Below are 12,933 nucleotides of genomic sequence, written 5' to 3' on the forward strand. Positions count from 1 at the left end.
CTAAGGCCTCAGAAACAGAATATGGAACTGAATTCTCAAATTGGTGTCAAGTAGGTTCCCACATTTTTCTCTGAAAAAAGAGTCACTCTTCACTACATTTTTATCTGTGACTTAACTTTGGACAGAATTAAGGATATTAAATATGTTTCAGCCATTAAAAAAATGTATTTGGCTGAAAAATACTTTTTCTGACTTCTATTAGTCTAAACTGTTCTAATTAACAATTTCATACTTGAAATCTTCTGGGCACCAGATTATTTCAAAGTTATTCTGAATTCTGAGTAGTTGATTATTTCAATCCTTGATAAATTATTCTCTTCAATTGTTCTGGGAAATAATCCTCCATGAATTAATTCAAAATATTGTCTATTCCATCCATTTTTAAAGATAGTCCACACTTTGTTACCTCCAAAATTTACTTTACTAAAAGTATTAGTTCATGTCATTCAGAACTATAGAAATAAGCAGCTTTGTTCAGAACTAGAGAAGTAAGTAGCTTCTAAACACCACTACACTCTTCCACTTTATGAAGAAGAGTGAAAAGTTATTTACATTTTTTATTATTCTATCCTTTGGCCTATGTCTTCTCAGATGGGATGTGACGTGAGAGACAAGCTATATTAGTATAGCATGACCTTTCACCATAAACTCATGCACAATGTATAATACTACCACTGACAGCATATTAAAAATAACTGGCACTAGAAGCTGCTGATTTGTTAATACTGTGCATCCTATGGGCATAGGATACTGTGAATCCTGCAGGTCATACCTGTAGTCTTTGCAGCTCAACAGTAAATACTACCTGTAGGGAGACCCCCTGAAACTATTGCTACGGAATAAAAGATGAAATGTTCCTGATTATTGTAAATACAAAGTTGCATGCAGGATTGTGTAAAGATAACGCCAGGTTGGACTGCCAGAATGAGCCAACAGCACGTGATGTGCTTCCCCCTGCAGAGAGCCTATGAATGGACATGCAGTCAGGGAGGTTTCACATCACCAAGATTCCTATCCCAGAAAAGCAGATGTTCATAGCTCTGGGAGTGGAATGCGACCCTTGCGGAGAGCCTATAAATGGACGCATGAGGGGCGCCTGTCCATTTGGATAAGATAGGGCTATAAATGCCCTCATCTTGCCACGGCTCTTCTAGGCCTCTTTAGGGTTAAGGCATACTCCCTTCTGAGAATTTCTGGTCTAACCAATTGTCTAGCTTCACGTCCTGTTTCTATGGATTGTTTGTAACCAGCTTTTGCTGCAACTGTTGCTGCTGATTAATATCTTTTTAATCATAGGTTATGGAAAGACTGTGTTTCTGTTTTAAGGCTCTGTTAGAAATTACTGATGCACACACTATATTGTAAATTCTTATCTCTGTATACTGTACTTCTGCATACAGATGTTATGTTGAAGAATTACTTCATCCCCATGTGACCATCTCACCTCATAATCAAATGACCCTAAATCCCTCACTAACCTACCCCCACCCTCACTAAACTTAATAATAAATACTGGTATATCCAGTGCATTGTTGGCACTGTGGGACCAGAAGGCGGTGACCCCCCTCGACCCAGCTTTCACTATCTTGTGTGTGTCTATTATTTCTCGACCTGCCGATCCGCCTGGGAACAAAGAGAGAGCCCCGTTGCATTGCAGGCTGCTGGCCAGATCCCACAATAACTACCTAAATGGTGGAGAGGACTAAATCAACGAGGACTTATGGAAGATTTGTGAGAGATCAAAATGCTGACGATGATGTTTTTCCTCTCTGTGTCTGAGATAGCATTTCATAACAATCTGAGACAGAAATAAATAGTTAACTGGAGATTATAAAGGCAAATCCACATCTACCTGACTACTAGATGTATGTGTCCAGTTGGATAGATGCCACTAATATTCAAAATTTCCAAAATGATCATTATGTGAAATGCACACAACCTTAAGATAGTTTGATAATAATCATGAACACTCGATTTGTCCTTTTCTTCATGCAAGGCTGAAGAATGGACCTCTCTCAATCAATACATTTGCATATTTAGTGAGAGACAATTTGATGTAAAGATTAGAAACAATACAGCAAATCCACTTGATCTTTTCAATTATGACATATTTGTAGAATGCAAATAAAATTGTCTGCCAAGATCATCAAGATATTTTCTGGGAGTTCATATATAGTTGATGGGAACATCCCAATCTGCTAAAAACAGATTTTAAAATATACTTAGAATTTAAGCACAAGGGGTAGCTTTTGGGGTTACTTATGTTTTCTTAATATATATATGCTTTTCTGATAAATCACAAAATAAATATACATTCATAAACTTAATCTCTTAAAGATATTTCAAATCTCTTTATATCTGTTCTTTACTTGAAACAGTAACCAAAGGCAGGGCACGGTGGCTCATACCTGTAACCCCAGCACTTTGGGAGGCCAAGGCAAGTGGATCACCTGAGGTCAGGAGTTTGAGACCAGCCTGGCCAACAGGGCAAAACCTCGTCTCTACTAAAAATACGAAAATTAACTGGGCATGATGGCGCACACCTGTAATCCCAGCTACTTGGGAGGCTGAGGCATGAGAATTGCTTGTACCCGGGAGGCGGAGGTTGCAGTGAGCCGAGATTGTACCATTGCACTCCAACCTGGGCAACACAGCAAGACTCTGTCTCAAAAAAAAAGGAAAGAAATAGTAACCAAAATATTTCCTCTGATAGATGCCTGCCCTGAAATTACCTGTATTGCTTCCTTGTGTCATGCCCAACTGCATTGGTCTCCCAGATTTTGGTAGCTAGAACTCTAACCGTATTCAGAAACAGGATAAAATTCAGCTGAAAAAGAAGGTTAAAAAGAAGATTACAAAGAATTATTGTTAGTCTTCAAGATTCTTATAAACCTTTACATAAATTGAAGTTTTTTCCATTCAAATAAGAAAAATTACCCATTTCATAAATGTGAACAGGGGAATCTGAGATCAGATATTGGAAGGCTAGTGATTCTCGATTCACCCTCATGAAAACACAAAGAAATATAAAGTTTCAACAATACTGAAAGTACCAGAGGATGATCTGCTGGGATCCACAGGAGCTTTCTAAACTGAAGTTTAGATGAAACCCTTTGGCAAACTGGCAGGACAAAGGGTAATAGTTATTATATAAATGTAATCAACTGTCCTCTTTAAAATGAATTCCCAGCTACGTATCTACTTTACAGAGAGGAATAATAGAGCTATTTTGGGGATTCGCTCTGTCTATGATGTATGAAAAGTATTAGGTGAAGGTGATATGAGGTGTTTTTTTTTTTTTAACGGGAAGTAAGATGCTATATAAGAAAAGGCTCCCAGTGTAGTCAATGAGATTGATTTTTTAAATGTTATAAGTGTGAATACCACTAGGGATAATCAAGTTCTGGCTTTTAAAAGGGGAGGGACAGGAGTGTTGAAAGAATAAGCCCCTTTCTGTCTGAGGACCTCAAGGATCAGTGAAGACATTCCAGATGAAGAATATGTCTCCAGGTCTGGGGTCATAAGGGGATGGAGGCCTGAAACTCTGGGTCCCTCCATTCAGGGAGATGTCTGCTTTCCAGAAAGTGCTAGTGCTTAGGAATAATGGAAATGTAGATTGCCAACAGTAGGCACTTGTCCCTGCCAGAGCAGGGGCAGAAGAGAAAGCCATCAAGTCCTGCAGTCCTGGGGATAGCTTGTCTGGCAGAGTCCTCAATCATTTCTAGAAGTTAGAGAATTTTGGTTATCAGAGGATTTGTGTGTCTCAGTCCCAAACTCAGCTGACTGTATCAGCCCTGAACACCCCACCAAACTCTCTGCTATCCGACGACTGACAACTCTGTGAGCATCTCTCAACAATCACAACTTTCTACAAGAACTGAGGGCTAGGTCTTGAGCCCGACACTTGGGCAAAAGACAAAGTTGTGCTGTGAGCTGATGAAAAGAAAGGGATGTTTCCAGGCTGATAATAGCTGCCATTTATTGAACATTTTCTAATTTAAAACCTTACATGAACATGGAGGAGACCCTTTAATTTTTTTACATCCATTTGTTATGGATGAAGAAACTTTAGCTCAAAGAGATTAACTGTTTTAACCTGGAATATCCACCAATCAGCTAGAATTTGAACCAGGTCTATGTCAGTCTGTATTGTGAATCCTTAACCACCATCTGATACCTTCTGTTCAAGAGGACAAAAAGACGCAAAATGTGAGAGTTGAGGATTTCCATCTTCACCCACTACAACTCGCAGCTCACAGACAGATTTTGTTTTAATAAGGTGAAAAGCTACTTGAGTACTGCTCAGCTCACTGAGAAAGAAGCACGTGAGTGCTACTTTCTGAATGACAAGATTTATTTCATGCCCCATTAATTCTTGTCTCTCTAAGACAACAGCCCCCGGCAATACGATGTAGCTGAGGTGAAGATATTGGGGAGTGATGCATAGAACTGCTGGGTGAAGGACTAAGTGCTAGGAGCTGAAGCTGGAAGAGCTGTGGGGCAATACCAGCTGGATTGCCATTTGTCATGCCTTATCCCAGAAAAGGAAAAAGTATAGATGGCTTCTGATGAGCCAACCTTAAGCTTCACCTTATTAAAAGGCCCATGACCAAGCACTCTGTCCTTTAGTAGATTATACTAAATAAATCTGCACCCCCCACCCCCAGAAAATTGACTAAAGGAAATACATGCCAATCAGTCTATCCATTTAATAACTGAGAAGATATGTTCAAGGCCAACCAAATTGATTATGGAAAGAATTAAGAATTTTAAAATATTAAGACTGAGTAAAACTTGATGTCTTAAAAGATAAGTAACAAAACACACACAGGACATATATACACACATACTGATACATGCAACAACAGCTGGATGAAATTTTAAATAATTATTCTGAATAATTTAGAAAAATATAGATTATGGGTTAATTAGAAACTAAGTTACTGACTACTAGCTATGGTAAATGAATTGACTCTTAGTCTCACAGCAGCTCTATGAGACAGGCATTTTCTTGTTCCCATTTCACAGATGAGGAACCTGAGGCACAGATTCCACATATTTTGCCCAGCCACACAGCTAGCAAGTGGCAGGGCCTTAATGCAGCCCATGCAGCCTGGATCTACACTGTACACCCTTAACCACTGCACTATAGTGTCCATAAAATAGAGTTGAGTTGATAGTAGACTGAGATGGAGACAGAAATTTAAGAGCAGGATGGATTAACAAAAGATTATAAGGAATCTAAAATATAACCAAGTTTTAAAATCAATATTAGAACAAAAAACAGTAGATCTGACCAAGCAAGAAAATGAATTTGGCAATTTAGGAGACACTTGAAGAATCCTCCCAAAGGGAGGGAAAAAGAACAAAGACTTGAGAGTTTGAGAAAGGGCGTTAGAGTGAGGATGTGGCCAGGGATGTAAGAGAGGAAATTGCTACACTTTTGGCTTTGATGATGGAGGAAGGGACCACGAGTCATGGAATGCCAGTGGCCTCTAGAAGCTGAAAAAGATAAGGATTCCCCCCAGCACCTCCAGAAGGAAGGCAGCCCTGCCGACACCCTGATTTTAGGACTTCTGACTTCCAGAACTGTAAGAGAACAAATGCATGTTATTTTAAGCCACTAAAAAAAGAAACGAAGAAGAACAAAGACTGGTGTGAGGAGGTATATGAGGTATAAGATGCCTATCTGGAGGATGTGGCGGATTACTTCTCTTTCTGAAGAAAAGATAACAACAAATAGAATAAATCAATAAAAACATAACAGAAGAAAAATCTTGCACTAAAGGAAGACTTGAGTCTGCAAATGGGAAGGTTATACTTTATACCAAGCAAAAGAAATAAAAGAGAATAAGACAAAGAGGACGTTTCTGGTGAGATTTTAGTAGTAGAAGTACTAGTAGTAGTAGAAGTAGCAGTAGTAGTAGTAATTTTTTTTAATTAAGACATAATTCTAAGAAAAAAATCATTAAAAGGTTCTTGCATATTTCATGTAAACTTCCTGTAGGAAAAATTTTGCTTGAAGCAAACTACAGACAAAACAAAGCAAAGAAATTTAAAAAAAGAGAGAAGGCTTAGAATAACATGACCTTTAATAAACATTAAAGCCAATAACACATAGAATGAATTTTTTGTAAATATGGTTTTAAAATAATGCAAATATAGAAATCAAATTATTCTGCAATTAAAGATTCATTTTTTTAATTCCAATAGTTTTGGGGTAGAGGGGGTTTTTTGTTACATTGCTACGTTCTTTAATGGTGATTCCTGAGATTTTAGTGCACCCATCACCTGAGCAGTGTACACTGTACCCAATACATAGTCTGCAATTAATGATTTAAATAAATGTAAAGATTTGTTCAGAGTGAACCACAGATGAACTAAAACAAAACATTTCAGCCACGGAAGCGCTGGCTGCTCAGTCTGTCCTGTCTCGAGACTTGGTTCCTGGAGTTTTCTTTGCCTGGATCCTTTACTCTCTCCACTCACTCACCCTTCCTAGGTCAGTTCTCAGGGTTCAGGCTGAATGTCACTTATTCTCAGAAGCATTTTTCATGTTTAAATGTTAGTCTCACTCACTAAGCTTTAGCTGTGGGAGAAGAAATTGGTGTCTATCTTCCCCTCTACTCTCTCCTCTCCATTGCCTCACACAGGGCCTGCAATGTTCTTGGTGTTTAATCAAGATTTGTCCAATGAGAGTGAATAAATAGGCGAATGAGATACGTGCGCTGTAAACACTACTTATATTGAGGTAAATCAGCACATCCCCCTTCAATGTAGAATTTTCACTTCTAGGCAGAACTCGCAAAAATGTAATCATAGAAAGAAGTCAAAATTTAGGCATAGAAAAGGTAACTTTCAGTGAGCAGACTTTCTCTGCAGCGTCTCCAGGGATAGGAGCCTACCGCTCAGCATCCTGTGCCCAAGTGGGAAGATCCTGACTAATTATGGGGTTCTTCAATAGACCCACTTGTCTAACAGACCTAGGGTCACATGATCCACCCCAGCCTCCCACAGCAATAAGGTTCTCCCTCACTCCCTTGCTTTATATCTTAACGTGTTTAGAATCAGGGCAGCCAAGAGGGATGCTATGTGTTAGTTTCCCTCAGAGACACTAAATACATCATATCTGCTCACCCCACATATTGGCTTATTTTTCAATATCACAAACATAAGAATTTTTTTGCACTGCTTATTTGCATATTGGTGCTAAATGCTGAACTTTTACATAACAGGTAATAAACTCCCTGATCTCTATCAAATACTATAATTTGATTATCTGTATCACAAATATAAAGACAAAATATATAGTTCATTTCTAATCAGTTGGAATTCAATTTATAACTTGGAGACAGTTTCTATGGCAAATGTTAGAGCTTTAATTTCATTTAAAGTTATATTTCTAACTGATTTAGAAAAGAAAAGGAGTTCTGAAGGGGAGATTTTTCTCTGGGGAAAAATCAATTTGGTATTTATAATTGTGTCAATGATCAGAGATTAAATTTTATCCATTTTTCTTAAAATTCCTTCCTTCCCAGTCAACCCTCGTTTTTGGTGACTGCACCTCTCCCTGCAACTGGGAGAAAATGAATCACTCACCCAAGAGCAGCTGAGAAGCATGTACCTTGTTTGTCCCTTTCTTTTCATATTTTGAAAAGTGCACGAGATATAATATTTTTAAAACTTATCACCTAAAACATTTCCTAAAGGCCTTTATTAGAAATACCATCTTATTCCTTCTGCCAGAGCTCCCTAAGATACCCTGTGACAGGTATGCAAAACAAAACATTTATTCAAAAAAATTTAGCTCAGTATTTAATGCACTCTATGTAGTATGCAGCTTCCTCGGGAGTCACCTACTTGCTTAGTCATTCAACGTCATTCAATATTCAAATTTGATCATTACTGATACAATGAGCAAACCCATGAAAAACACCACAAACTTTATTGACCAGAAAGATTAGTTCTTAGCTTGGATACACAATGATGATGTGAGGCATGATGAAACAAACATCTAAAAGTAAGTAAATATATGCCAATAAAAAGTGACCTGAAAAAGAAATAATCACCACTGCCCCATATATTCCTTATACCCATCAACATCTCTAATGCAAACCACAAGGTGTCAGTTACGTTAGTTCTCTGGAGGGTTATTTAAAGGTCAAAATGTCTGCAATAATGCTGTCAGATAAACATTGGACAAGATATCCCCAAAATGCTTCCCAACTTGAACATTCTTTGGTTCTATGAATTATTTTTATGGAGTTGCCAGAAAAGGAACTACTGCCTGAACTACTGCAAAAAAATAAGCATATGACTTCTAAAGTCTCAGTGAGTGACAGACCCTAATTCCCTAATAGGTTTTATGGTTTGTTTGTTTTTTTAATGCCAGTTAAGGGTTGCTTTAAACACTGAGTTTAGGATTTTCTCTTTTATTACTCCTATTCTATAAGCATAGCTTAGACATATGTACTATAAGAAGGTGACCCTGGAAGAAATTTCTATTATTCAAAGATAAAAGATATGTCATTAAATTAGTTATACATTTACATTTTATGACAATATTTACCTTTTCTTGGTTCTTAAAAAAAAAGTTCTCCTTATTGCACATTCACATTTTAATTCAGCTAAGATGAATCAACTCATTATAAAGGAAAATATTTTGAGACTTTACAGCATCTCCAAAGAAATGGATTTAAATGAATGGAATATGTGGGACTAACTCTCATCAAATAGCAAAAACCATGGATTGCCATCACGCTCGCTGCCCAAGCTCACCAGCTGCTGCAGCACTGATCTCCTTCCATTACTCACATCAGCAGCTGACAGTTATTTACGGTTGTTACCATTTTAATAAAACTCTTTAATTCCTGTCTCTTTCTTGGAAGGTTGCATCAAGGGTACAGTCTCTCATACAGATGTCAGAATCAATCAAATAGGACTATGCACTTAAAGGTGAATAGTATCTCTCTTAGACATTTGCGTCTCCAAGCTAGTTCATCTTATCCATCCATCATAATACCTCTAGAGTTTTCTTTTTAAAACCCAAATCTGACCCACTTACTAACCTGCTTAAAATATTTTGATGTCTCATCACAATTTTAAGGAAAATTCCAACGTGCTTTAGCATGACATGTGAGTCCACTCCCATCAAACTTCACAGTTTGATCTCCTGCATATTCTGCAGATGCATTGTTCCTTCCAGCCATAGAAAACATAACATGCCCACTTGGCATGGGCTAATCTCTAAGCCAGGAAAACCCTTCTCTGTGCTTTACCTGTTAAGTGATTTAGGTAAGTGATTTCTACTCTTCCTTCATACTTTTAGTTCAAATCTCACGTTCTTGTTGTTTCCTTTTATTAAGCCCTCCAGACAGAGTTTGGTGCTGTCTCTTCCCTATTCTGAACTTCATGATGGCGTCAGAAAGACTTGGATAAGCTTATATCACTTATATCACTACTACATGAACCACCATTTCTGTTACTACACCTCTACTATTACCATGCTACCACTAGTAGTAGTATTACTAGTATTACTACCTGTATTATAGGCTACTATTTACTGAATAGTAAATACTATTACTGAATAGGTTATACTAAGCCCTTTAATAATCTTACATAGTCCTCCTAATAACCCTATGAAGTAGATATTAGAATATCCAATTTCCTTTTTAGAAAACTTCATTTTAAAAGGGGCTAAATCATAGTACAGTCAGCAACTGGTAAGAGTTCACACAGGATTCATACACTTGTTCACACAACTACCAACCCTATAATAAAAACTATTATGAGTTGCACCTCCTCCACTAATGACCTGTATGACCTTGGATATGAGTTTGACTGCTTGTAGACTAGTAAAGTTAGTGAGACTCAACAAAATCTCAGATACCCCCAGCTCCAAAACCCTATAATTCTAAGTCAAATATTTCTCTGTGTGCTAGTACTGCCAGTCATAAAATTGAAACAATAATATGGATATATTTATGTCAGTTAACTATGAAGAAAACTATATTTTAAATGATTGTAAGGTACCTACATGTGGCATGCTTATCAAATAATCTTATGATCCACTATAAGTAATATCATTAAATATATATTTATATTTTCATTCAGCCAATATTTCCTAGGCACCAATAAAGGTCAGGCATTCTAGAAAAATAAAAGAATAGATCATCCCTCCCCATGAGGAGCACACAGGGAAGACAGAGCTAGTAAATAAAATGCAATATGGTACACTTCTAAAGTGTCTGATCACATGAAACACAACTAGCCTCCCACAACCATGTGAACACCCACTGCTTACACTGGCCAGGACTTTTGTGTAATTTCAGGTTTCATTGTTAAAGGAATTTGTCCAGTCCGGTGTTCTCCAAATAAGTCATTTAGGGTGCCATCATCGTGATTTTGCCATATTGATATTATTTACCTACTATTGCCTACTTCATATCTTTCTTCAATCAACTTTCATTAAATTATTAAAATTCATATTTCATACCATTAAACATAAATAAAGAACCAGTAGAAGCTTTTATAAATAAGAGACAACTGTGAAGTACATACGATGGAAACAAAAAGCCTTATGAAATGTTATCTAGATTGGGTTGCCTGTCACACCTCCCCCTACCCCCAAAGAAAGACACCACACATGTGAGTGTTGTTCAAGACCAGGACCAAAATAAAACTTTCTCCTTGATGTGTTCAGAAGGGTTGGAAAGTGATCAATATTCATATATGATTCAATATTGCTTAATGACCTTGCATATACCACCTAAGTCCTCTCATGCACCAGGGTATGTGCCCCTACATAAGGAAACACTGCTCTAGCTTAAATCCTATTGCAAGAAAGAGCAAAAACTGTGGGCTCTGGCATGGCATTGCCTGGGTTTGACCTTGGCTTCAGCATTTTCTAAATGTATAACCTCAGGCAAGTTATATAACCTTTCTTGAACCCAAACTTGGAATAATAAAAATACCTACTTAAAAGTTATTTGAAGATTAATGCAAAAAAAAAAGACTCTGAAATATGCTTGAAACAAAAATGGACTCAAATATTTATTCATCAGATGATTAATAAAATATAGGAGATTAACTTTGTTAAGAGACAAAGGAAGACTGTATTAGTCCATTTACATGCTGCTGATAAAGACATACCCGAGACTGAAAAGAAAAAAAAAGGTTTAATGGACTTACAGTTCCATGTGGCTAGGGATGTCTCACAATCATAACAGAAAGTGAAAGGCACATCTCACATGGCAGCAGACAAGAGAAGAGAGCTTGTGCAGGGAAACTTCCCCTTAAATAATCATCAGATCTCATGAGACTTATTCATTATCATGAGATTGGCTCAGGAAAGTGACCCCATGATTCAATTACCTCCCACTGGGTCCCTCCCACAACATGTGGGAATTCAAGATGAGATTTGGAGGTGAGGAACTTGTTGGGAACTGGAGTAAAGGTGACTCTTGTTATCTTTTATCAAAGAGATTGGTGGCATTTTGTCCCTGCCCTAGAGATTTTTGGAACTTTGAATTGGAGGGAAATGATTTAGGTATCATTCCACTACTGGACCCTCCCAAATCTCATGTCCTCAAATTTCAAAAGCAATCACACCTTCCCAACAGTCCCCCAAAGTCTTAAATCATTTCAGCAACAGCTCAAAGTCCACATTCCAAAGTCTCATCCAAAACAAGGCAAGTCCCTTCTGCCTATGAGCCTGTAAAATCAAAATCAAATTAGTTACTTCCTAGATACAATGAGGGTACAGGCATTGGGCAAATACAGCCATTCCAAATGGGAGAAATTGGCCAAAACAAAGGGCCTACAGTGCCCATGCAAGTCTGAAATTCACCAAAGTAGTTGAATTTTAAAGCTCCAAAATGACATCCTTTGACTCTATGTCTCACATCCAGGTCACGCTGATGAAAGAGGCAAGCTCCAATGGCCTTGGGCAGCTCTGCCCCTTTGGCTTTGCAGGACACAGCACCCCTCCTGGCTTCTTTCACAAGCTGGCATTAAGTGTCTGCAGCTTTTCCAGGCACATGGTGCAAGCTGTTGGTGGAGCTACCATTCTGGGGTCTGGAGGACAGTGGCCCTCTTCTCACAGCTCCACTAGGCAGTGCTCCAGTAGGGACTCTGTGTGGCAGCTCCAACCCCACATTTCCCTTCCGCACTGCCCTGGCAGAGGTTCTCCATGAGGGCCTTGCCCTTGCAGCAAACTTCTGCCTGGACATCCAAGCATTTCCATACATTTTCTGAAATTTAGGCAGGTGTTTCCAAACCTCAGTTTTTGACTTCTATACACTTACAGGCTCAACACCACATGGAAGCTGCCAAGGCTTGGTGCTTGGACCCTCTGAAGCCATGGCCAGAGCTCTACATTGGCCCCTTTCAGCCATGGCTGGAGCAGCTGGGATACAGGGCACCAAGTCCCTGGGCTGCACACAGCACAGGGACCTTGGGCCCAGCCCACAAAACCACTTTTCCTCCTAAACCTTCAGGCCTGTGATGGAAGGGGTCGCTGTGAAGACAACCTCTGATATGCCCTGGAGACATTTTCTCCATTGTCTTGGGGATTAACATTTGACTCCTTTTTACTAATACAAATTTCTGCAGCCAGCTTCAACTTCTCCTCAGAAAATGGGATTCTCTTTTTTATTGCATTGTCAGGCTGCAAATTTTCCAAACTTTTATGCTCTGTTTCCCTTTTAAAACTAAATGCCTTTAACAGCACCCAAGTCACATCTTTAATGCTTTGCTGCTTAGAAATTTCTTCTGCCAGATACCTAAATCATTTCCCTCCAATTCAAAGTTCCAAAAATCTCTAGGGCAGGAACAAAATGCCACTAGTCTCTTTGATAAAAGATAACAAGAGTCACCTTTGCTCCAGTTCCCAACAAGTTCCTCACCTCCATCTGAGACCACCTTAGCCTGGAT

General features: G+C 38.5%; 1 protein-coding gene across 2 annotated transcripts in view; it reads right to left on the reverse strand.

The window, feature by feature from the left end:
• PTH2R (parathyroid hormone 2 receptor) overlaps window positions 1-12,933 on the reverse strand; it is an 88,749-nt gene that overhangs the window by 10,570 nt on the left and 65,246 nt on the right. The window contains exon 10 of one of the 2 annotated variants that reach the window (XM_032754725.2): window positions 2,733-2,827. The exons of the other annotated variant lie outside the window; for it this stretch is intronic. Within the exon in view, the coding sequence (XP_032610616.1) occupies window positions 2,733-2,827 (95 nt within the window). The remainder of the gene's footprint in view (window positions 1-2,732; window positions 2,828-12,933) is intronic. 2 annotated transcript variants of the gene reach the window in all.

This window comes from Hylobates moloch, unplaced genomic scaffold (assembly GCF_009828535.3).
Source record: "Hylobates moloch isolate HMO894 unplaced genomic scaffold, HMol_V3 SCAFFOLD_1, whole genome shotgun sequence".
NCBI classification, from domain to species: Eukaryota; Metazoa; Chordata; class Mammalia; order Primates; family Hylobatidae; genus Hylobates; species Hylobates moloch.